This window comes from Stegodyphus dumicola, chromosome 1, assembly GCF_044657685.1.
Source record: "Stegodyphus dumicola isolate Sdum_Otavi_A_Nest chromosome 1, ASM4465768v1".
In the NCBI taxonomy this organism is placed as follows: domain Eukaryota; kingdom Metazoa; phylum Arthropoda; class Arachnida; order Araneae; family Eresidae; genus Stegodyphus; species Stegodyphus dumicola.
Genome location: NC_140768.1, coordinates 60,243,803 through 60,270,338, shown reverse-complemented (window position 1 = coordinate 60,270,338; position 26,536 = coordinate 60,243,803). Strand labels below are relative to the sequence as shown.

The 26,536-nt window shown below is 31.2% G+C and overlaps 2 protein-coding genes across 8 annotated transcripts in view; one reads left to right on the top strand and one right to left on the bottom strand.

Annotated features, from left to right (window-relative positions):
- LOC118189489 (glutamate receptor ionotropic, kainate 2-like) overlaps window positions 1-1,266 on the top strand; it is a 122,325-nt gene extending 121,059 nt beyond the window's left edge. For all 4 annotated transcript variants that reach the window (XM_085815237.1, XM_085815251.1, XM_085815246.1 and 1 more), the window contains one exon: window positions 992-1,266. In XM_085815237.1, coding sequence (XP_085671363.1) covers window positions 992-1,132 — 141 coding nt within the window. In that variant the 3' untranslated portion in view covers window positions 1,133-1,266. The remainder of the gene's footprint in view (window positions 1-991) is intronic.
- Window positions 1,267-7,109: 5,843 nt separating this feature from the next.
- The window catches only part of LOC118189464 (mortality factor 4-like protein 1), a 57,961-nt gene continuing 38,534 nt past the window's right edge, over window positions 7,110-26,536 (bottom strand). For all 4 annotated transcript variants that reach the window (XM_035360080.2, XM_035360068.2, XM_035360075.2 and 1 more), the window contains 4 exons: window positions 19,871-19,973; window positions 14,268-14,337; window positions 13,056-13,137; window positions 7,110-7,497 (listed from right to left, as the gene is read on the bottom strand). In XM_035360080.2, the coding sequence (XP_035215971.1) occupies window positions 7,416-7,497; window positions 13,056-13,137; window positions 14,268-14,337; window positions 19,871-19,973 (337 nt within the window). In that variant the 3' untranslated portion in view covers window positions 7,110-7,415. The remainder of the gene's footprint in view (window positions 7,498-13,055; window positions 13,138-14,267; window positions 14,338-19,870; window positions 19,974-26,536) is intronic.

Here is a 26,536-nt window from a genome sequence, read left to right as displayed (position 1 = left end):
CATGGCGTCACCTTCTTTGTTATAATGATTTAAAAAATTCATCAAACACTCAAATCTTTTGCTTTTGTGGTCCTCCATTAGGAGTTTAGGGACCCAACAGGAGCACAGTTTCTTAAATCTTAACTTTTCAGAAACAATCTTGTACAGCACTGACTTGAGACAGTTCAGGAAATTTGCTTGAGAAGTAGTGCTTATGGTGAAGCATCCATTCTCAAGAATTTTCATTTCAACTGAAGCCACCATATCGTCTGTGATCACAGAAGGGCGAACGGAGCAGGACTCATCATGGACGTTGTTGTGGCCAGCTTTGAAGTCTATGACCCACTTACGCAGTTTGCCTTCGCTCATGCCACTACTGCAATGAGTGAGGCAAACTGCATAAGAGAAGGTAAATCTTCATAAACTTCACAAATCTGCCAGTGAATTTCTACAGCAGACAGGTTTCTTGTCGATAAAAAATGTATCACTGATCGTACCTCGAAGATGGCGGGCGATTCGATAATCTTGAACATTTTAAAGACACAGACCATACAGGTTACTTACACAGCTGTTAAAAAACCTGTCCTCACCACACAGCTGTAGGACGTGGGTGTTTCTAAAGAATGCCGAGACATGACGCAAGTACTCGTTGTGGCACACGCGACACCTATTAGTGTATACACTAAAACGACCCTTACTTAAAAAGCACACTATGTAGATGAAGAAGAAAATTCATATAATCAGTAAACCAAAATTTCCCAATAAATGTTTTTGTCCATAAATATCATAACAAAACATATAATATGAGATACAATTACAGATGAAATAAAAGTTTTTTTTTAATACAATGATGGTGGATTTATCTTATAACTCGACTACCTTCTAAAATATCTTAACTGTATTGCATTCTTTCCATAATACCTAATTCTTAATATTTACTTGTCTTTATTCATTATCATAAATGAATATATTACATTGTTTATACATTACAAAACCTTATTTTTTATTGCAGATATCCTTGTTAAAACTACTGATGGGAGAACTTAAATATGCTGTTACATGTGGCAGCTCATCAAAATCAGCACCTAAACTAAAAACACAGTCTAAAGATGAAGTAACTAGGGCTTTTCCCGGTTACAGTTCACTTCAGTAACCTTAATATATTCTCGGTTTCCTTTTTTACACAAATTTCTATAATACCTCAAGATTTTGTTTTATAATTTTCTGAAAGATTTGTCTGTGATTTGTTTTTTCAAAACATTCAATAAAATACTATTTAAGCTGTAATTATCTTCTATATGAACTTATAAATGAATCCCACAGGATAATATGGTGATCAATGCATTACGACAGATTCCTGTACCATTGGGTCTGGGTTTAAATTTCAGGTAGAATGTGGAAATTTGTGACTGTAGGTAGCCAAAAATTCTCTTAATAATTTAGTGCAGAAATAGAGTGATATGAAACTCTTGGATTCCATTCTCTCTCCAGATAAACTTTAATCTATATTAGGATAAGCATTCAACAGTTATCTATATCTGTGTTTATATAGATAACTGTTGAATGCTTTGCTTATAAAATAATCTAATCCAATCTATGATATAAATGAGGGATTAATTTCTTATTCTAAATTACTTCATCACTTACAGCTGGAAAGATATGACTGAATTTTAAAATTAAGCAAAATTCAACCTTAGACTGATGTTTCTTTTATAAAACAAACTCTTATCATTCTGAAGAAATCTGACAAGGATCTATCTTCTTCAATGCGCAAAATAATGTATGCTACTTTATCAGAAATACACCAATTGATGAAATATAAATATATAACAATAATAAAGGAAAACAATAACTACAGCACAATTTATTCAGTCAAAATAAATTTTCTGTTATAATTGTAGATCAAATTACAGTGAAAGAAAAATATTTCTTTAAATGGATTATTAGAAAATATTTACAAAATTACAAATAATGTTTGGAGAAGAAAGCATTCGCAAAGAATAATAACTTATAATCTTAAAGAGAAAAATAAAATAACAAAAAATAGTAGTTGGAATTAAATTCTGGGTGTTTTCAATAAATTAACTGCACCGTTTTCCTTGTCTGCTAGTAAGTCCTATTCGTCAGCAGTAACCAAAACTGTAGAAAGTGCCACTACAGAATTTAATTTCAAACAAAAGTTTCACCTGCTCTATTTTTCCACTGAGTTTTAATTTGTTTGGCATGTCATTTTTAATCATACTTGTATTCTGCAAGTTATTAACAAATAAGGACGTTTGGCATTTAACTCATTATTCAGGAAGTCAAGGCTTAATTTGTATTTGTGACAAAAAAGAAGTAATTACCTAATGAATTGTATATGTTACAAACTCTGAAACCAATACTTAATCCTTTCAGTAATAGAATGGCAACAGCATAACTGTATTAAGGATAAAAAGTATTTATCTTTCCAATGAAAGAATGTTTTTATAATACAGTAGAGCTTTCTTTTCTGAAGTAGCATAGATAGATCAATTCCAGATAATGCATTTTTCAATAACCCAAAATAATTATTCTTGGAGGTTCAAGATAAAATTAAATATTTTTAATGTTAAGCCAAAGCATATATTATAGTAATCAACATATTAACTTACACTGTACAATCAGTGTTACCAAGCAAAGCCCAGTCTATGGTAATGACAACAAAAGTAGAGTTGCAGAAACAAAATTTAGAATTCTTTATACTTTTTGAGATTGCTATTCTACTGATCACTAAATATATCTCTTAAAACTTTACTGGTATTCTTCCTGGTTTTCAAGATTCTGTTGCTGAATTTCTTTCAAATTTCTGAAGCTACTAAAAGACAGAACAATTTAAAATGTGCATTTTATAAAAGGTTGTCTACATATTATTTCTTGGGCTCACGTTTCTCATTATCTAACGTGAAATTCTAACACTGGTCATCATCAATAAATTTATGGATATTTCTACAGTCAAAAGTCGTTAATTCGGACACCCATAATCCGGACCTCAAAGCTACAAACTTTCTGCACATGCGTCGCTTTCACGCATGCGCACAGGCGTTTACGAGAGCGCATAAGACCCTTACAGCTGCGAATATGTTTGTGCGCATGCGCGTTTAATGTGTAACGGAGTTATACGCTAAGCTAAAGTTATCTAATTCAGTTAATGTTGCAGATTGCGTTGTTCCTTAATCTTCGAATTGGATCCGGCTTATTATTTTTTGCAGACTGTTAGAGCAATTTTATAAAAGTAAGCTTGAACTTTCGATTATGTCAAATAGAATTTCCGATATATATTTACTACAAAGCGAAAGTATGTTTTGAAATCCGAAATCTGTTTATCAATTTCACGCTGCTCTGCGGCAGAGGGGGGGGGGCAGAAACGTCATTATTAGATTATGATAGATTAGAAAGATTATGTCAAATAGAATTTCCGATATATATTTACTAATATGTAATTTGTATCTACAAAGCGAAAGTATGTTTTGAAATCCGAAATCTGTTTATCAATTTCACACTGCGGATTGGAAGTTGATCTGTCAGCACTATCCTTATCTTCAGATGTTTTTATTTTATTTGGTTTATAATTCCGTACTAAGTGTAGTATTTCATCTCGATATACTCCGTCTTTGATATGATTTAAATCAAGTTCCTCGTCATTATAATTCGCTTCCGATAATGAAGAAAGTGACCCAGAGGTTATTGAAAACGAAAACATTTCGATTGACAAATTAGTCGGTATTCTCAACACAGCAATTATAGGACTTGAACAGCGGAACTTTGTAACTAAACAAGAAATTGTCTATTTAATAGAAGAGAAAGTATTATCACATGATACGAAGCAACGTACATTGAAGGAAATGTTTAATAAAGTAAACAAATAAATATTAAGCTTTTTCTTTTTGTAAATTTTGATACCCTTTAGATCATAATTGTTCTGTATTTCATAAATTACGGTTTCATATTTTTAATTTTGTAATTTCTGCATGCCATCTTACCAGATTTAAACTGATGATCTATAATCCGGAAAAATCGATAATCCGGAATCGCCGAAGTCCCGACGAGTCCGGATTAACGACTTTTGACTGTACTTGCATTGCTTGTACAGTTTCTTAGTTATCTCAAGAGGTATACAAAAAATTCATGACGTTTGATAAGATAGTCCATGGACTAAATGAAAGAAGTACCTGTCTACATAGAAAGTTTTGCCCTGATCCATCAGTTGGTTCCAGCAAGATTGAACAAAAAACATAAATTAAGAATGATAGATATATTGACATACTTAGTAATTAAAATAAGTGACTATTAGTGAGTTCCATATCCACCTTTGCCATGGCAGCACAAAATGAGGTTCTGATCTGTTCGGTCTAATTTAAAAAAAATGGAAATAGCAATTTTTGCATTATTTGATCATGACGAAGTATATTATGGTTTCCTACCTCAGGAAAGGTATACCTTCCTTAAAAACTTTTTTAGTCCATTTTCACATGCATCATTTGTGAACAGTAATTTTGAGAACATTCTGCATAAAACGGACTTCAAATTTTCCTTTTTAAACTTTTGATTTACATTTTAATCATACCAAGGAAATAATATGATTCAGTAATGTTGAAAATACAGAGTTAAAATTTTATTTTTAATGTTACATGTCATTAAAGTGTCATTTAATAAAAGTGTGATTAAAAAATATAGTTTATTAAAACATGACAAGAAGCTTCATAATATCCCATAATTTATCATAATTTTTGAGTTTCTGAAATCTTCTTGATACTGTCAACATCCATGGTTAACAATTGAAATATTTCCTCACAAAATGGCCAAACATTTGCTCAGGATGCAAGACAATAACTTTTATAATTTAATGAAATCTTTAATGCTTTCTTTCTTAAAAAAGTAAGTATGCTTATTATTTTGAAAGTAATCCTCATAGCTGTTAATACATTTATTCACTGTTGGACAAAATGGTCTATGCTATCATGGGAAAATGTTTTTGGTTGCCTACGGAATCAAGATTGAACCCAGGTGTGCTTCTCCTTTTCCAAAGCAAATCAACTACCATGACGTACCTTTCTTCTCTAAAAATATGGAAATCGCAAGGATAGAGATCTGGACTGTATGGAGGATGCATAAGTGCTTCCTAGTTCTGCAACATAACCTTGATGGTTATGTTGCAACATAACCTTGATGCCAACAGGTGGACGTGCATTATACTGCAACGAAATGATGCCGTCTGTGTCCATTCCTGGACATCTGGACTTGATAGCCCGCCTCAACTTTTGCAAAGTTCCTATGCATCACTGGCATTAATTGTAATGCCATGTTGCAGAAAATCAGTGAGCAGTGAGAGCTTGCAAAAAGAACAACAAGACTTTATCAGAGCTGGCATGCACAGCTTTGTATTTTTTTAGTCCAAAGCAATTTGGATCCAATATTTTTTATTAATTTCGTTTTGGCACTATAAAGGTCGGTTCGCTTTTCAAATTGTTGCCACCAAATATTATTGCCCTGAATTATATTTAAAGAAAATATAATGAAGAATCTGCATAAAAGTATGTATGTTTCTCGCATTGTGTTAAAACGACGGCACCCAGAGCCATCGGATTTTAAATAACAATCTTTCACCGAATATGGGATCTGGAAGCCCTAATTTGGAATTTGTTTTATTATTGATTTCACATTTTGCAACACTTTAATGAGTCTTTTATTAAGAAACTCAACAATTTCAAAGCGAGCAATGAGAACACTGTATGGGGGGGGACAGTTTTATCTCCAGTGCACAAGACTGTGTACCAGAAATTCTAAAGATATGCTTATTTTAAAATTATTTTGCATATGCTGTTGAATTGAATTAAGTGAAAAGAACATGATATTTAATAAATGAAGGTAACACACAGAATGTTAAAAAAAAAGTCCCTTTGGATGTAATGTAAAATCTGAAAGCTTTCAGATTTTATTATTATTATTATTTTTTGGTGCTTTAATTTTTGCTCTCTATGTTTGGTACCATGTTTGGCACCATGTTTATGTATGGCACCATGTTTCATCTCCCATTACAATATGGGACAGGAAACAATATTCTTCACTGTGATACTGTTTCAGATGCTACAATGATATCAACATTCTGTTTAACATCTGCTCCTAGATTAGGTCGTGGGAAACTCACTGCACACAGATTTTTTGGAACTTCAGATGCTTTGTCAAGATGGCATGATGGCAGTACCCTGAATAATACCCAACATGATATGAATGTCTTCCATCATCTGCCATTGATCTTCTCTGACTGCAGCATCCACCATAGCAATAACAGAAAGGGTGAGCCTATTCTTCCCAACAGCTGTCTTTCAATGTCACTTGACCTTCTTGATATCATTAATTATATTCAAACACATGCACATGTCACATACTGTATTCACCATACACAGCACACATTTGGGCACAAATTTCACTTCCTAACATTTCTTCCACAGTCAAAAAATGCCCTACAGTGCACTCATTATCCTTCTTTCCCAGCCTCCATAGTGGCGGACGCACATTTGATCACTGACCTCACTTTGAGCACATCTTGGAGACAAATGACACAGCAGTGAGCATTTCCCTGCTCCTTCCTGATTCAGAATAGTGAGTGTTTCTTTACACAAACCTACCTGTATTATCAAATTCCACGCCATGCTCATTATATAAACTGTCTCATTTTCATTTAACTGCTCCTTACAAATATAACTCGTATATAAACTGGCATAATCCAGAACATACAAAAAGATCATCCCCTAAATAAATATTTATTCACAGTACACAATAATTGCATATTACTTATTAAAATCAATTGTTTTTATTATAAAATGAAACAGTGAAAACTATTGAGTTTAAAAATAACTGGAAATGACTGATATTTTGGTATATTGAGTTAATGTGTTCTCCATTATTTTGGTCAAGCAGAAAATTATTGTATTTTCCTTAATTTTTTTATTAAGACTTTTTCCTGGACCATGAAAATTTATTTACCTTTACTTTTACATTATTACTTTTTAACTGCAGAAATATTGAAGATAATATAAAAGATTTTCTTAACTGATACCTAGGAAGTTTTAAATTGCTAGAGTTGATGTTTAAAAACAATGACAAACAAATTTTGTATAAATATTTAATTAACATATACACACAATGATAAAATCCCTTCATGATTTCTTTCCCTTCAATTTTTCATTGTTAAAATGTTTTGATAATTATAAATACAATAAATCTTAGACATTTAAACATACAAAACTGACATGAACAAATTGCAGGTAGCATTTTGTCTTTCTGCAACACAGATAAAAAATTTTTAAAAAATATTTACATCCAAGCATTTTTTTTTTTTTGGGAGAGAAGGACAAAGAAAAATTTAACCTTTTCTAAGGTCAGCAGTCTTAATACATTACAATAACAAATTCTTATCATAAAGCTCTTCTGTGATATTCTGGAGATGCCACAACATAGTCATTCAAACTGAAGAAATTTGGATTCACCGAAATGTATCTGGAACATGTAAAAATATTACAACAATGTGTTTTGTAATTCTAGAATTACACACAAACATTATATTTAAAATAAAACCATTTTTAAATGACATTATATAAAAAAATAATCCACTATTCTTAGGCAAAACTGGCAAGATCCACTATTCTTAGACAAAACTGGCATAACTTTACATTCTCTCAAAGATCTCGTACAAAACAATTTTATATGGATATAAAAATAAGCAGATAGACTGGAATGTTTGATTTACAGCAAAGCATGCGATGGCTATCTGCTAAGGAGAGAGACACCTTCATGTAGGATGTTTCAAAGGAAAATAACTTGCACTTATATTACAAACATGAAAACCACAAAAATTCTTATGGTAGCCAACCCATTCACCTGGATTTGAACCCAGATCAGATTACTAGTATTCAATAATTCATCTACTTGGCTGCTGATGAACTTATAGATTAATAAAAAAATTCTTCTCCAAATGAAGTTTATGTATAAAAATAAATAGTTTGGTTATCTCAGTATCATATTAAATTATAACTAATGTTACTAATGAACTAATATTAAATATTTTGCTGAAGGATATTAATTTACAATTTAATTTTTTTCCCTAATCTACAGGAAATCAATTTGATAGATAGATTTTGAACCATATAAAAGTGGAAAAGCTGTGGAAAATACATTACGGTTTTGTGGTGAAGCTAATGAAGATCAGAAGAAGTGATATGACTAGAAAAGAAGTTCATTAAAATTTTCATTTGTTTTGCAAATAAAATTTAAACTTAGGATCATCTTCCATATCAAGGATTAATTTATTATATCATTAAATTTTATCAGTATGTGTGAAAAATACTAAATTAATATAAATTTTAAATAATCAGAATAGTTATAACCAATTCCCTAAATGTTTTCTTTAAAAGAAATGTTTGAAATTTTGGTCAATTAATAATTATTGATAAAGTCTCTATTTTTATGCATTACTTAGAAACACACAAAATATATACAATAACAGGTCGACAATGAATGTATGTATATCTCATAATAATCATCTCTCTCAGATGACTACCTCTGAAAGAAAATAGTATTTCTCAGATAATAATTAAAAAGAAATTAATTTGTAGTCCAAAAACTTCAGATTAACAATTCAAAAAATAATTAACATTATTTTTTTTTAAATTTAGAAACATTAAAAAATCATACAAATACTTCAGTCCTTTTCAGCAGAAAGTACAAATTGCTTAGTCTCACAACTGTCGAAGGGTTAATAAATTTGTTGCTAAATTCATCTTTGATATTTTATATGTACAGATTTAAAATTTAATTTTGTGACTAAATTATGTTATTCCTTATAATAGTCATTTATAGCTTCTTTTTAAATAATATAAAAATTAGAAATAAAATTGAACACCATAGCAAGCTATCTTGCTTGTGTTAATTCCAGTGCTGCATAAAAAATTTTGTTTACATATATTGATTGGCCTGTCTGCAGTATAGTAGCACTGTCATCAAATATGCATAATATTACTAGACTATTTTGTTTATGATAATCATTTTGCATTACTTTTTTTTTACATTCGAGTGTAAAAAGGTATTAAAAGAATGGTAAAAAACTGCTATCATAAATCAAATAAGCTAATTATGCTTAGATTGCATTTGTGAATTTGATGAAAGGGGCAACCAGATCAGCTAAGTGCCATGTCCTATAATAGTCTGTATGCAATATTTAGTTCAGAAAATTCTTATGAACTGCTTTATTAGTTGTTGGCTGGGAGAAATTAAAATAAGAAATATTAAAATAATTTTAACAATTCATTAAACACTATACATAATTATTAGTCAAAACTGATAAGAAAAAAAATGAAAAGATAAGAATAGGCAGAAGAAAGAAAATAATTTCTCAAAATTAGACAATTTGTCATTAAAACATCATATCCAGAAAAAGATTCTTCAGTAGATATCATCTCTGTCAATAAGGTTCAGCAGCTGAACCAAATATTATAGGCTAAAGTAACCTTTTGCTCTCATATTTTATGCTGTCAAAAATGCTTTAGCTTTCCGTCGACACAGTGAAGATATAAATAATAATTATAATGGTAATCTTTTATCGCAAGCTAAATTGTTAGGTAAATATGGCAATGTTACGAAACATGTTTTTTAAATACCAGTAAGAAGTGAGCAATATTTGAACTTTTTATATGATAAATCTTCAGTGTATTGGTTATAATTTAGAACAATTTTAATGAACCAGATAAATTCATCTCCCTTCTATTCTTAATTATTTACTTAAGATATACTGAAGCTGGATCAAATGGGTGCCATTTTAAGACTTGTTCATACTGCAAGAGATGACAATTTTAAACTCTTAAAATTTATAATTAAAGATACATTTCTCGGATTTTATGTTGTATAAGATCATTCTTCTGAAGGATTGAAAGAACTCATTCTTGATTTCTTGAATGAAAAAGAAATTTCAATTAAAAAGTGTTATGAGCAAGGATATGACAGTGCTTATGTTATGTTAATGGCCTCCAACAAAAGATAAAAACTATTCAACCAAATGCAGAATATGTGCACCACCCATCTCACAATTTAAATCTCATCATTAATGAAGCTGTAAAGAAACTGCATCTTTATATACATACATATATATTACAAAATATATATTTACTCTGCTAAAAAAATATAAACTAATGGAATTTGTTAAAATTTTACAGTTACATCGGAAATATCTCTAAAAAAATAAACTTGTTTTTTAAGTATGATTACCTCACTAAATGCAGCAAAATTACATTAAAATGATGTTCTGAAAGTTTTCAGTGGAATTGTAAATGGAACAAAAAAGAGGAACATGAAGAAGTGCTGCAGATAAAAAAGAAAATAGCAGATTTTGTATTTATTATTATTTGCATATTTATGTATAAATGTTTATTAAGATTATTAAGTTACCTTAAGATTGTTTCCATGTGGTTTTACTGTTAATACATTTTGTTTATAATAAAAACAATCTTGAATTGCTTAAAAACATTACATAAAATTCAATAAGTTCACTAACAATACATTAAATACCATATTAGTATAGATAATTATGAACTGAAAATCAATTATAAATATATATTTATTTTTTGTCTAATATATTAGACTATTTTAAATTTTGTCATTAAAGTAATTACGCACCAATGCTCTCAACGAAAATTTGCAAACAAGTCAGTGACTTTGGAGAGCATTTATTTGTTTTTCTCTCCCCCCCCTTCCCCCCCCCCCAAAAAAAAAAAAAAAAAACTCACCAATGAATGAGAGACTTTTGCTTAGATATCTCTGTATTTGTTTCAATAATGCTTCCAGTATAACATATTTCTTTATGTTCTTCTTTTTTCATTTAAGACATGCCCACTTTTCATATTTTTGCACTGTTATTCTAACATCTAACAACTGAGAGCAGATGCTCTCTCCAGTCTTATATAGTTTTCACCCATGCACTGAGAAATGTCTAGTACTTTTCGAAATTACTGGAATTAATATGAGGACGGAGTATGGTTACAGTTACAAAGAACATCAATTACCATAATTCAATTACTATATCTATTATGGTGATACACCAAAATGTTGCCAAATCTGGTAATATTTGCCAATTTCGAGCAAAACATTAGTTGCCAGAAACATTGCCAGCTTGCCGATATCTCGCCAAGTTAGTGACATAGCCATTTAGTCAATGTTAAATAGACTTGCCCCAGTATTCTTACTTTTCTGGCAATCTCCACCTTTTTTACGTTTTCATGTTACATTATGCAAGAGAAATACAACAATTTCACCGAAATTATTTAGCTGCATACAAAATTCATAACACTAGTACAGTCTTTGAACATAAGACTAACAATGCAATAAAAGTAAAGGTAAAAAAGCATAAATGTGTATCTTGCAAGGAATCATAAGAATGAATTTAAAACCCTAAAATTTGATTTAGCAGGTATTAGAATCCATTTCCTTTATACAGTACAGTCAAAAGTCGTTAATCCGGACTCGTCGGGACTTCGGCGATTCTGGATTATCGATTTTTCCGGATTATAGATCATCAGTTTAAATCTGGTAAGATGGCATGCAAAAATTACAAAATTAAAAATATGAAACCGTAATTTATGAAATAAAGAACAATTATGATCTAAAGGGTATCAAAATTTACAAAAAGAAAAAGCTTAATATTTATTTGTTTACTTTATTAAACATTTCCTTCAATGTAAGTTGCTTCGTTTCATGTGATAATACTTTCTCTTTAATTCTATTAAACAGACATAATTTCTTGTTTAGTTACAAAGTTCCCCTGTTCAAGTCCTATAATTGCTGTGTTGAGAATACCGACTAATTTGTCAATCGAAATGTTTTCGTTTTCAATAACCTCTGGGTCACTTTCTTCACTATCGGAAGCGAATTATAATGACGAGGAACTTGATTTAAATCATATCAAAGACAGAGTACATCGAGACGTAATACTAAACTTAGTACAGAATTATAATCCAAATAAAATAAAAACATCTGCTCTGAAGATAAGGATAGTGTTGACAGATCAACTTCCAATCCCGGGTGTGAAATTCATAAACAGATTTCGGATTTCAAAACATACTTTCGCTTTGTAGATACAAATTACATATTAGTAAATATATATCGGAAATTCTATTTGACATAATCTTTCTAATCTATCATAATATAATAATGACGTTTCTGCCCCCACCTCTGCCGCAGAGCAGCGTGAAATTGATAAACAGATTTCGGATTTCAAAACATACTTTCGCTTTGTAGTAAATATATATCGGAAATTCTATTTGACATAATCGAAAGTTCAAGCTTACTTTTATAAAATTGCTCTAACAGTCTGCAAAAAATAATAAGCCGGATCCAATTCGAAGATTAAGGAACAACGCAATCTGCAACATTAACTGAATTAGATAACTTTAGCTTAGCGTATAACTCCGTTAAACATTAAACGCGCATGCGCACAAACATATTCGCAGCCATAAGGGTATTACGCGCTCTCGTAAACGCCTGTGCGCATGCGTGAACGCGAAGCATGCGCAGAAAGTTTGTAGCTTTGAGGTCCGGATTATAGATCATTCCGGATTATGGGTGTCCGAATTAACGACTTTTGACTGTATTAAAACTCTGTATTTCAGCCAACAAAAAAGTTGTTTTGTAATTTTGAAAAATGCACTGGAAGTCAGAGAATATGGAAATTTACATTGTAGATGTGCACAACACTGACGATTTCAATCTAAAAGGGGAAAAACAAAATGCATGAACATTCACATTTCAAAAACTGGCAAACCTGCAATCAAGGTTAAGAACAAGATCTCTTTACTTTTATATTTAAATGTATCTGAAGATAATGACGTAAAGCCTGTGTTATTATGCAGCTCTTTAGACACATCAGCAATAAAAGAATAACTCATATAACCTAAAATGTATTGCTCTGTTATGCAAGGGTTTGCTGTGCCCATTAAAAATAATTACCTTCAAATTGTTCAGTATATTAATAAATTTTACATGTAATTAATGAGCGTTATAAATAAAATTACCTAGTGAAATCTTCAAGGTGCTCTACAAGAGAGTGCATGCCCTTCACAGTAGTAATTGAAGTTAACATTCCACCAAGTTTACCTTAAAATAATATTGATATAAATTATATTACTGCAAAAGACTGCACATATTTACATTATTAATTAAAAAATTATGAAACTTTAAAAATTTTACTTTAAATGAGATTTTCAAATTTTATGAAAATAAAAATTGCTTACAAAAATCTATGCAATTATTATTCTGATTTACGTATATAATCTCATAATGTTGTATTTATTGTCATCTAACGACTCAACCATATGTAAACAGCATAAAATATATACAAAAAAGAATTCTTTTATTACCTAATTTTAACTACACATATTAACACATTAAAAACTAGTTTGGTTTGGTTTGGTTTATGTGATTGTGGCAAAGTCTCAAGAGTTATCTGCCCAAAGGGAGGGATGCCTTTGTGAAGGTCTTTTTAAGGGAAACTGGCTTGTATACATATTACACATGGAAAAATGACAAAAGCGACCATACAGACAGCTCCTTCATGGGGATTTGAACTGCGGACCGAATTGCAAAGCAAACAAAAAGCGACTTTAACATTCTGCTACTGGTGAACACATTAAAAACTTACAAATATGCCATAGTAATATTTTTAGTCATACATGACAAAAACATAATTATAGGACTGCAGACAATGATTAATTTTAAACCAAAACTGTCACAGAAAAATAAAGCAAACCAAATGCAATTACTTTTGCATATCATTTCCTTTTTATTCTTTGAAGTTCTGTTAATGTCTTACAGCAATTTGTATATGAGAACACTATTTTTTTTTAAACTTTTAATTAAATAAGACCAGGATAGGACAGTTAAAAATATTTTAAAACTTTACAATGCATTTAATTAAAAGTCTAGCAGAATATTTATTCCATTGTTATTACAAATAGACATATGTGGACAAACTTATATGTTTAGAGTTATCACAAGAATGAAAAACAGTACTATATATAAGAGAATTATAGTAAAAGAAATTAGTACAAATTAATGTTCACTATAACAAATAACAATTTTAAGAAGAAATTGACATTAACAAAAACCCTTATTCTAACTCCAAAATTTAGGAATTCAGTTTTCTTTAAATCCATTAAGTTTGAAAAAGATAAAGCAGCAAAAAAGAGCACAGCATATCTCTAGTAAAATAATTGTATGCAACTTACTCAACATCCGCAGCAAATGAATAGCTCCATATATTTGGCACATGCTTGATTCAGGATATTCTGCAAGCATCTGCAAATAAAGTAAAGCATTAAAACTTACAACAACACAATAATTCATCATTTTAAAGTATAGGAACAAGTATTATATATATAATGACTTCACTTGATGACCACTTACCAAAAATAACAAGCTCTGAAACAGAGCAGTTTTTATGTTGACAGTCTGAAACACTTTAGAATAATAATAGAAAAATAAGCAAATACATTATATTTATCACTTACCCCAACATTTATAACTACAGATCTTTAAAACTGCATTATCCCAGATATTAAGAGTGTCAACAATTGTATTATTTGAGAATGGAATATAATTTTTGAAATGATACATTAACTTAATCCTAAGAGAGCTCTTCCAATTTCTGCATTTTATTACAAACACACTAAAATTGCCAGCCAGTTTTCCGCATTTTATAGAATGCCTAGGTATTCTATAGAATGCTAGATTTCATACTTTGTTGGTAACATGCATAATTAATTGTACTAGTATTTTCTTATAATTGAAATCTCTTGCAATACTGATTTAAAATATTGGTTTAGAGACAGTTAAAAGGAAAAAAAAAAATAATACTCTTGCCTAGAATATCTGAATAATGTTTATAAGTTACTGAATAGTTATATAACAGTCAGATAAGAGGCTGAAAACATTTATAACTCAAAACATGTTTTCACCAATTTTTAAAACCCTGAATATAAATCAGATTTTCTTAAATATGGAAAGTATTAATGGCGTTTCGGAAGCTAATTTATTATCACGAAGAATAAGGAAGCTTAAGGAATTACCAGTAGTAATTCCTTTTAATATTCCTTTTCACAACAAACTAAAAAAAATAATGCTTTTGAGGAGGTTTAGTTATTAAGAAAAATATTTTGGCACTGCTTCAAGGATGCCCCAAAATGTCTTTCTTGAAAGCAGCCCAAAAATGTAGATTCTAATTAGGATTTTTTGAAAACACCGATTTCCATACACAGAGATACCAAAAACAGGGTTGCCACTCAAACAGGAGAATGAAATTCCCTGACTTTTCCAGGTTTTCCAGGTGCGTTTCAAGAAAATTCCAGTCTATCCGCGTAATGTATGTTGGCTACGCTAAGAGGTAAATTATGGTATTACTTGTATTATGTAGCAAATTCACTTAATTATTCAATAAATCCCAGAGGACATTTATTCTTAATTATTCTTGGTATACTTTGTTTGATAATTTTGTTTACTTTTCCACTTAAGAAACTTAATAAAATTTAAGATATATACATTGGATAACAAATGTATGTTTTATTTAATTATTACTCATGATCATCACCAGTTCAACACGAGGCTAATCCGGTCCTTATAAATCACAACGCAATGCTAAATAGTTAGGTTAGATTTTAGGTAAATTTAATTTGTGTGAGGTATGTTCTTAAAAAGCACCTTAACACTTGAAAACACAAATATAATTATAATAGTTGTTGTTTTCTCCATTGAAGATTGAGATTAGAATCTTCCCAATCTGGAATAAAATAAGGCTTTTTTTGCAGACATTCTGCAGCTAAACGAAAGAAAGAAATCTATTTTAATAAATTGAGGTATTTTATATTTAGTTCGCAGCATACATAAGAAAAAATATGTGCATTAAATTTCGTGATGGTATGTCATCATACTGCTAGAATTAATTTCAAGATTATGCCAGAGAAAATTTCCTGAAATTTAGAAATATTATTTACTAAGAATTAATAAATTTAGAGGGAAGAAGCATCATTAAATTTTACGAATAACATAAAAATAAAGATAATTACTTAAAAATTGAATTAGAATAATCAACGATATTTTAGCGAATATAGTTATATTACATGGTTAGCCTAGATGACAGATTACTATTTTTTTATTTTACTGCAAAATGGCAAGGCATTTATTAAAAAGAAAAGTTTAAAAAGATTTTGCGGTAAAATTCTAGTATACGGTAAGGCTTTGGCACGATTTTGAAAATTGTCGCCAAGACCAAAATGACACGTTTACTGCGCATCATCATGTCGCCAAATCCATACATGGAGATTATTTTAACCAAAAAACGTCTATGCAAAGAATCTCTAATTCTTTGGTCTATGTAAAGAAGAAAATTTTCCATACAAGTAAAATGCTATTACGCCGCTAGAATGCGGAGGGAAAATTTGCCAAGGGATTTGGCGACGGAACCTGGCGGCCAGAATTTCCCTCTCCGCGATGTGTACCGGAAATTGAGAAACGTGTTAAGAAGAAACGTTCTTTGACAAAAAGAAAGCTACGAAAATCCGTTGTAAATTATTGCGAAAAATCCAAGAAGAAACGTTTTATCAAAGGACGTTTCTTCTTGGATTTTTCGCAATAATTTTAAAAACGGATTTTCGTAGTTCCCCCCCCCTGAAAATTACTAACCTATGAATTAATTTACTTGCGCCAAAAAATATTTTCTTTTAATTTGGAGTTTAACTACTTGCGCTAAGACTAAACTTCACGGTTGCGGTGCCGTGCGCTACAATATAGCAAGTGGTAAAGTGTCTCATTTACGCCGCTCCGCATCTGCGAGTGCAATCCAGAGCTGTAACTCGAGAAATAAACAATCTCGTTGTTAGGCGACGTGTGCACCATGTTATTTTCATTTTTGCGATAAATGCTTATCGACGTGGTGTTCACGTCGCTCGCAGTTTGAGACAAAAGGCACGTCTTTTTAGCGCAAGTGGTTAAAGAAATTTTAAAGGATATTCATTTAATGAACTCTTGATAACGTGACCTTCGAACTTCGACACCGGTTTCCAGCTTTGGCGGCAGATATATCACGCATGCACAGCTGTTTCCCTCTATGATGGAACGGAACCACGTCTGTTGCAGAGAGGTTTTCCTTCTTTACAATACATATTCTTTGATTCTAACCTCCATGGTACCGTATACTAAGATTAAACCCATTTTGTTTTATACGAGAACAGGTACTTTCTTTAGTTCATGCAATGCACATGCGATTCTCGAGAATACTGGAAACCAAAAGTTGCGGGAAACTTGCTTTGCCTTTCTAAAAGGCAATCAAATTGGAGATGCGAAAATTGGCTCTATGCCAGCAGACACTCACATGATAGGCAATTCGCCAAAAAAGTTATCTCTTCCGACGTCGGCGCAAAAATCGCTTTTTTTGGCGGAATCATTGTATGAACTTCCCTGACTTTTCCAGATTTTGACAAAAATACTTACATTCCCTGACTTTTCCCTGAATTTTTTGGTCAATTTTCGAATTCCCTGACTTTTCCCGGTTCTCCCGGTTTTCCAGGTAGCGTGGCAACCCTGTAAAAAGAGTGAAATGAAAGCTTACAGCCATTTCATTTCACTCTTTTCTCATATCTTGAGAACTCATCTATGGGAAATTTCTAAGGAAAGTCCAAAAAAGATTTCTCTTAAGATTGCTTGTGGCTAAAGAATTCTTAATTATGAGGCTTTTTTGTTACCTGTGGTATGTATGCTGCCTATTGATACTGAAATGCTGAATAATGTTGCAATGAAGGACAGTATTTTTATGCATTCTTTGTCCAATTTTCTTGATGGCACTCTTCTGATTTCTTTTCTGTCACATCCTATGAACAGGAACCCTACCAAATATTGTCAATTTTGATGTATTCTAGAAGAGTACTAACTACTTTGTTTTACTGACAGAAGCAGGATGAACGATAAAGCTGGCCTTAGTTTTCTTGCATATAAAGATAAACATGAAAGAGACTTCAAATGATAAAAATTAGGAATGAATGCTGTTTTAATTAATTCTTGTTGTGAAATGGATTCAAAAGTCTTGCACTGGTTTTGATAAGTACTGATTATCTTTCCTTATTACAATTAATATGCAAAATTGGTGTCACGGAAAAGCTTGCAATAAAATTCAGACAATTATAAACATTTTACAGGATCTTAAAATCCTCATAATTAGCTTTATGTTTGTAGATAGCAGGGAATTTTGGAAATCAGAGGGCAGGTGATTTAGTGAAATTAGCCATAAATCTTTATTTTGGCTTAAATCTCAGTGTTCCACATTCTAAAGATGTTATCAGTGTTTGCAAATTTTTTTTCCTGCATTTTTTCACCAAATAAAAACTAATAAATTTTTAGTAGATTTTAAATTAACATATTTTGTCTGAACATAGCAATTTTAAGTTTTATTTAAAGTGACCTGGACTTGCTCCAACTATGCTATGTGGCTGTAATAACAGTGATGAAGATGTCAATATTTTTCCTGAGGTGTATTCGCCAAGTGCAGCAGAGACTGCAAAGTGGCACAGCACACTTGCAATACAGATAAGATAGCAAAATGTTCCTTGTAACAGCTGTCACTCACAACAAAGGCTGTTAGATATGGCCTGATACTCTGCACAGCATCTAAAACGTTCAGGTATAATTCCTGTTACATGATGGCAAATAGTTTTAGCCAAAAATTTCCATGTTTTTTAGAGCATTTCTATAAAAACCAAATCATGCTACTGTCTGAGTTACTGAACTTTTATTTTTCCAGCTACTTTTAGATCACCATGAACTTAATAAGCTTACTTTCATTTCAGTATAACAAAGTTTGGTACAGGTAAGTACTCATTTGTTAAGAATTTTTAAAATGTTTGAAGGACTTATGTATAACCTTATATCCTATATAGCCAAATTTCTCCACCAGAGGAGGGGAGAGGGGAACTCCACATAAGTTTAAGATCTATTTTAAATGATGCACTATATACCATTCCTTTAAAACTTCTGAAGAGTTCAATTTTTTAAGATATACACGACTATTTTTGGACTAACTATGCTTTCTAGTTTTAAGCAGTAATTAGAACATGATAATCTTTGGTTAGGTGCATTTGCTTTCACATTTCACACATTTCAAAGGGAAAAATATTTCAGTCCAAAAGATCAGCATACTGGTATCTCCTGTTAATGATAATATATACATCATATGAATTTATCCAAGCAATGTGTTCAAAACAGATATGCTACACCTGATAAATATAGCACACATCCTCAAATATTTATGCATTCATGTACGCATATATGCAACAGATACATAAAGCATGCAATGAGATAATGCCTTCCTTTATATATTTTGTTTGATTTGCCAAACCCTCAACCTGATTAGAATATTTAAAGGCTTTTATTCATAAATTTAGCATTCAACATTCATTCAAACTGAACATGAAACTTAATATAAACGATATAATTTCATACACAGTATAGAGACTTATAATATTATTTTCATATTGCCATCTACACACCAAAATCATGCATAACAGTTGCTTTAAGAAATATGCATTTAAGTGTCATGCACTTGGTTTTTAAATCATACGATTTTAAAATTATTCACAGAAGTTGGACTTCATAGAAGAGAAAGGACAACACAAAAAATGAATGTACACTGGGAAAAAAAATTGCAGATTAGCGACTTTGGCATATAATCGATAACATGTAATAAAGAATAAATAAGTTCATCAGAATTAAATATTTTGCTTTCTATATAAATAAAAATAAAGAAATATCAGTAATCCTAAAAAATATTAACTTTGCTTAAACTTACTTCTGCATATTGTGGTCGTTCAAATTTATACAACAGCATTTTTCCTAGCAGAACATTGAAACAATTTCTAATTTGGTTAGTTACTGTTACTATAACAGCTTCCCTATAAAATAAAAATTCAAAAATTCAATTACATATCATTCTAGTAATATATGTATATATATATATATATATACACTCTTTTGCAGAAAAATTGAAGCACCAAGAAGGACTTCTGTAATTGTGATGAAATTTGGTATGCAAAAACATCTCGATCAAACATGCAAATGATCAATGTTTCAAGGCAAATGAACAGGAACTGCAATCATGGCGCACATTTCTACTGCACAATTCGCAAAGTATAAAAGCAGTAAGAGAGGTGAAAAATTTATATATATATTTTTTTTATTATTGTTGCTGCCATTGTAATTCTGTAAAGAAGCAACAAAAGATGTCATTACGACGATATCAAAGACCTTACAGATAACTAAGCGACTTCGAACTTGGTCACATTGTACGGTTGAGTGAAGCTTGATGGTCATACCAAGCAATAGGCCGCCACTTGCAACGTAAAGACACTGCTGTGCAAAGATGTTGGCAGCAACGGTTTCTACAAGGAAATTGTTGATGAAATGAAGGCTCTGGAAGGCCAAGGAGCACAAATGAAAGGCAAGATAGGATGATTGTTCGCCAAGCCCAAACTGCCTCAACGGTATCATTGTAGACTATTCAACGCACTACAGCCACGTCTATACCTTCCATGGTACTGCCCACCATATCATGGTCCTTGTCTGAGGTGGGGTCATGCTCACAGAGGCCTTTAAGACATTTGCCTTTGACCCCACAACATCAGCGGAGTCGTCTGGATGGTTTCACAGTCGATCATCATGACTGCCATCAGACTGGCATCGTATAGTGTTCAGTGATGAATCCCGCTTCACTCTTGAAGCAGATGACCATTGTGATCGTGTCTGGAGAGGATGGGGCCAGCAGTTCCAATCAGCCTTGTTTTACAAAGGCATACAGACAGGTGCTATTTCTTACGACAACAGGTCATCTTTAGTCATTCTCCATACATCTTTAACAGCTCAACAAAATGTTGTTATCATCCTGTGGCTGGTTGCATTACCCTTCATGGCACATCATCCTGGGACCATTTTCCAACAAGATAATGCCAGGCCACATACCGCTCACATATCTCTGGACTGTCTCCGTGCAGTTGATACTTTTCCTTGGCTAGCAAGAAAAATATTGCAGATCTGGAGCGACAACTGATGTATGCCTGGCAGAATGTGTCACAGGATGACATTAGGAACTTCTACCACTCCTTGCTTCAACGAATTCAAGCATGCATTGCCACCATGAGCAGTTCGATCAACTTTTAATTTGAACACTCAATGGGAGATTGTGATCCGTGAACAAGTAATATAACTGATTTTTTAATCATTTTATTATCTGTGTATGAGCTATACACATAGTCAGTTTCATCAAAACCAACCATTTCCTTCATGATGCTTTGATTTTTTTTTGCAAAAGTGTGTATATATATACAAATGCACAAATATATATATATATATACAAATGCACAAATATATATATATACATACGCACACACACAAAGCAAGAAATTTAGAACCTAATTTCCAAAGACATGAAAAAATCAAAACTGGTAAAATTTCAAAATTCTTGCCCCCCAAATATCAACTCTTTTATGATATTGGTTTCAAACTAGAAGAAACTCCGAAAACAATATAAAAATACAAAAATAGTATCAGGAATTCAATCAAAACCTGATTCAATGCTATCAAGAGGAGGTAAATCAGATTCAATTGAATCCCTCCTCCAGGAAAACCATTGCGTTTCTGTTCATCCAAAATTAGCTGATGAACTAGTTTAAATAGTTTAATTATAATAAATCACCCAAAAATTCTTGCCTTTCCGACACAATAGATTTTCATTCATATGAAATAAAAATGTAAAAAGGTACTTCCATACAAATTCAACATAAAAAAAAGTAAAAAAATAGACACCTATAGACATAGAAAATTTGAATTAAAATTAAAATTAGAAAGTAATATAACTAAATACAGTCAAAAGACTTTAATCTGAACGTCCATAATCCAGAATGATCTATAATCCGGACCTCAAAGCTACAAACTTTCTGCGTTTACGCATGCTCGTTTAATGTATAACGGACTGTATAAGGTAAGCTAAAATTATCTAATTATCTATTTCAGACTGCGTTGTTCCCTAATCTTCTAATTGGATTCGGCTTAATATTTTTTGCAGAATGTTAGAGCAATTTTATAGAAGTAAGCTTGAACTTTTGATCATGTCAAAAAGAATTTCTGATTCTGGAGCTGCCAAAGGATCTACAAAGCAAAAGCATGTTTTGATGTCCATCAAACAAAAAGTGGAATTGCTGCAAAAAATGGATAAAAGCATATCCTTTGTTTCTCTAACCATTCCAAAATCTGTTTATCGATTTCACGCTGCTCTGCGGGGGGGGGGGGGGGACGTCGCAGCGCGCAATCAACCGGAAGTTGATCTGTCAGCACTATCCTCATCTTCAGGGCAGATGTTTTTATTTTATTCAGCTTATAATTCCTTACTAAATGTAGTCTTTCATATTGATGTACTCCGTCTCTGATATGATTTAAATCAAATTCCTCGTCATTATAAATATCACGAATACACATCAAATAGTTTTCTGGTTGCAATTTTGTAATTTCAACTATGCGTAATGTATGCTTTACGCATGCACGCGTTGAAAGAAATGTTTCATAAAGTAAATAAGTATAAAGCTTTTTTTTTTGTAAATTTTGATACCCTTTAGATCATAATTGCTCTTTATTTCATAAATTACGGTTTCATATTTTTAATTTTATAATTTCTGCATGCCATCTTACCAGATTTAAATTGATGATCTATAATCCGGAAAAACCTCTAATCCGGAATCGCCAAAGTCCCGACGAGTCCGGATTAAAGACTTTTGACTGTATATAATAATTAACAAAACACCATAATTTTAAACTCACCACTGTCAGGAACAAAGGAACAAATCAGCTATCAAAAAAGCAAGTGTAGATGTTAAAGGTTGCCAGTTTGGCACCACTGGTGAAAAGATTATTATTGCTGAATGTAATGATATCATCAATATACATGAATGCATTTTCAAACTTATTGTAATCATTTTCAGAAAGGTTTCTGAGAAACTTAAATTCTTTAGAAAATGAAAAGAGGTTACATAAGTAAGTCGAAAAAGAACTTCCTATTGGAATACCATTTGTTTGTAGGAAATAATGTTTGTATGCTTGATAAAGTTATTAAAAAGCGAAAAATAGAGAAAATATTTCCATTTTTGTTAATCTAGAATAGTAAGCATTTCAGAAAAAAGATCTGGAAGTTCAAGAAGACTTTCACAGATTTCTTTAAGTGGAATTACTATAATCAAAATAACAAGTTTTGTTTAATAAGCCTAATTTTAAGAAGAAAGTTGTTGTTGTTATCTCTGTGTTACATAGAACAATGGTTGCCAGAGCGTACTCCAAAGAGAGGTGGGACTTCTATTTTTCATGCCCAATTTTGAGGGAGAGCATCCCGAAGGTGGTTTCCCCCCCTCTCCACATTCACCAATCCACATGAAAGGACATTTGGCTCGCTACATATTTAGAGTGCTGCCATGCTGCACCAACACTATACATTTACAAACATCCATGTCTTCTCCGGAATTCGAACCCAGGCCCTTCGGTACCATAATAGGCTTCCCTAACCACTATACTGTCTGGGGGACAAGAATATTGCTGACAACCTTTATTCATTCCCTCATGGGGATCTACGTACGATTAAATTTTCTTCAAGTTTAGAGGAAATAACTTTATTAAAGATTTAGAACTTGACTTTATCAAATGAAAATTTAATTCATCTAAGTACAAAAGATTCTGTACTATCAACTTTCTTCACAAAAGTTCTGTTGATCTCAAACTACAAAAGATCTTTAAACAAGCTCAACAAAAATTCTCTTTATTGCTGGAATTTTTTTTAGTCTAATTGCCTGCTTTAAGTACAGTAAAAAACTGAGTAGTAGTATTACCAACCATCATGAAGGAGATTTTTCTGCAATTTGACATTTTAATGAAGAGAGATTTCTATCATATGTGGGTAAACAACATAAGCATATAATTACAGGAAATCTAGACATAACATAAAATCAAGAATTAAAGCAGCTTATGAAAAAAAGGTACAAAATTTAGATCACTGAAATACATAGCTGAATTCAATTGTTTTAAAAGCTGAGATTCCAGAGTCTTCTTTTCAAGCTAGGCCATTTAAAAAAAGAAAGCGAAGCTGTCAATCTACGTGCACATAGTGTCATTTCTCCATCTCATATTCAACATGTGAAGTAGCAATTCTAATACTACGCACTTTTTATTCAAGTGCTTTATCAATTTCATCAATTTTTTTTGGCTTTACCACCAAATTTTTCCACCATACATTTGTAATAGCAGCCGAAAGCATTTCAGCAGATACTGACAATTTCATATTCAGAGCAAGTTCTTTGAAAGTTTATCAACTCATCTTTTCCAAAGCAAAAAGAATATTGATAAAATTAAAGGATTTCATGAACTTAAAAACTGGAAAGATTTATTTCAGAAGTTTTTGCAATTGAAAAAACAATTTACTATAACCAAAACTGATAAAACAAGCAAAAATTTTAGTATTTTATGAAAAATGTTCTATAATTCTCTTATTGAAAAGGAGTTGCATAATTCAACAACCTACTGTACTTCCAAAAATAAAAGTCAGTAATCAACAAATTAATGCTTTTTACAAAAAATGGAAAATTTCTCTTTATATGGTACAAAGTCCGTAATCCAGACTTGTCGGGAATTCCGGATTAGAGGTTTTCCCGGATTATAGACCATCAATTTAAATCTGGTAAGATGGCATGCAGAAATTATACAATTAAAAATATGAAACCGTAGGTTATGAAATAAAGAGCAATTATGATCTAAAGGGTATCAAATTTTACAAAAAAAAAAAAGCTTAATATTTATTTGTTTACTTTATTAAACATTTCTTTCAACGCGCACATGCTTAAAATATAATGTATGCGTATTCTTTACGCGCATTTGTAAAGTTTGTGGCTTTGAGGTCCGGATTATAGATCATTCCAGATAATGGACATCCGGATTATGAACTTTGTACTGTATTGCAAAAGATAGATTTGTGAATTTGTATGCAATTCCAAAATTTCATAAAAATCCTGTAAAATTTAAATTTATAGCAAACAGCACTAAGAACTATAATACGAATTTTGATAATATATCAGCTTAAATCAATATGTAATTTAGTTTTTGGTAAAGCTAATGCTGATAAGCACTATTGCTGGGTTATTAACAGTAACTTTCAAATGACTGAAAAAATTAAAAAACTTAGTTTACAATATAAACTGCTATAACTTTTAAAATCTCCACACAGACACATCTCTTCTACTTAAAAAAATCCATGAAAGTCTTCCTGAACTACCAATTTTTTTCCCTGAAACGCTTACTATTCTAGATCTAGAAAAATGGAAAGATCATCTCTATTTCTTGCTTTTTAATAACTTTATCAAGCATGCAAACATTACTTACATACTAACGAATGGTATTCCATTGGGAAGTTCTTATTCGACTCCCTTATATGCCATCTATTTATTTTCTAAAGAATTTTAAGATTCTCAGAAACCTTTCTGAAAATGATTATAATAAATATGAAAATGCATTCAGTTATATTGATTACATTTAATGTATATTACATTCAAAAATAATAAGCTTAGTGAAATAAGCAACATATACCCAAATGTTTAAAATTTAACATGACCAATGAAAATAAATAATTGTAGATTATTTGGATCTCAAAATTTATAATCTTAAATAAGACTTTTTGATAAAAGAAGGGAATTAAATTTTTCAACAATTGAATTCGAATGCCAGTTTCTCTAAAAACGTTATTCAAACACAATTTTTAATCAAATTACCAGAATTACAAAAGTATGCACAGAAAGCATCAGCAAATGTGGAGTGGTCTACATCCTATAAAATTTTTCAAAGTAGTGACCTTTTTCATTTGAAAGCTCAAATAAGAGAAGGATAAAGAAAGATGTTTTAGAGGGTTATATAGTGTACTTGTATTTATAAACATATTATTTTACATTTTCCTTGACTATATTTTTATTAACAAATGGCCTACTGTATTCTAAGCCTTTGCGATAAGCACATAATGTGAAAATTTTAATCTTTTCTAACATTTTTGCCTCTTTTTTTTCCTTTTTCTCACTTGCATTACTATAATGCTTTTCAAAATCTAAAAATAGAAATTTCACCTTTTGGGAGATTTCAAACTTTACATCAATTTGTTTTATTTGTCAATTTGTTTCACCAATGGTGGCAAACTAGCAACTTTTAGTGGCTACTCTCTTTTTGATAGCTGTCTTTTGTTACTTTGTTTTTGAGAGTGGCGAGTTCAAAATTATGGTTTTCAGTTAAGTATTATATATTTAGTAATATACATTTTAATTCAAATTATAATTCAATATGTGTGCCTATTTTTCTTCTACTTTTTTGGGTGTTGAATTTATTTCATATGGAACTGTTTTTGTGCATTTCTATTTAATATGAATGGAAATCTCCTATGTCGGGAGGC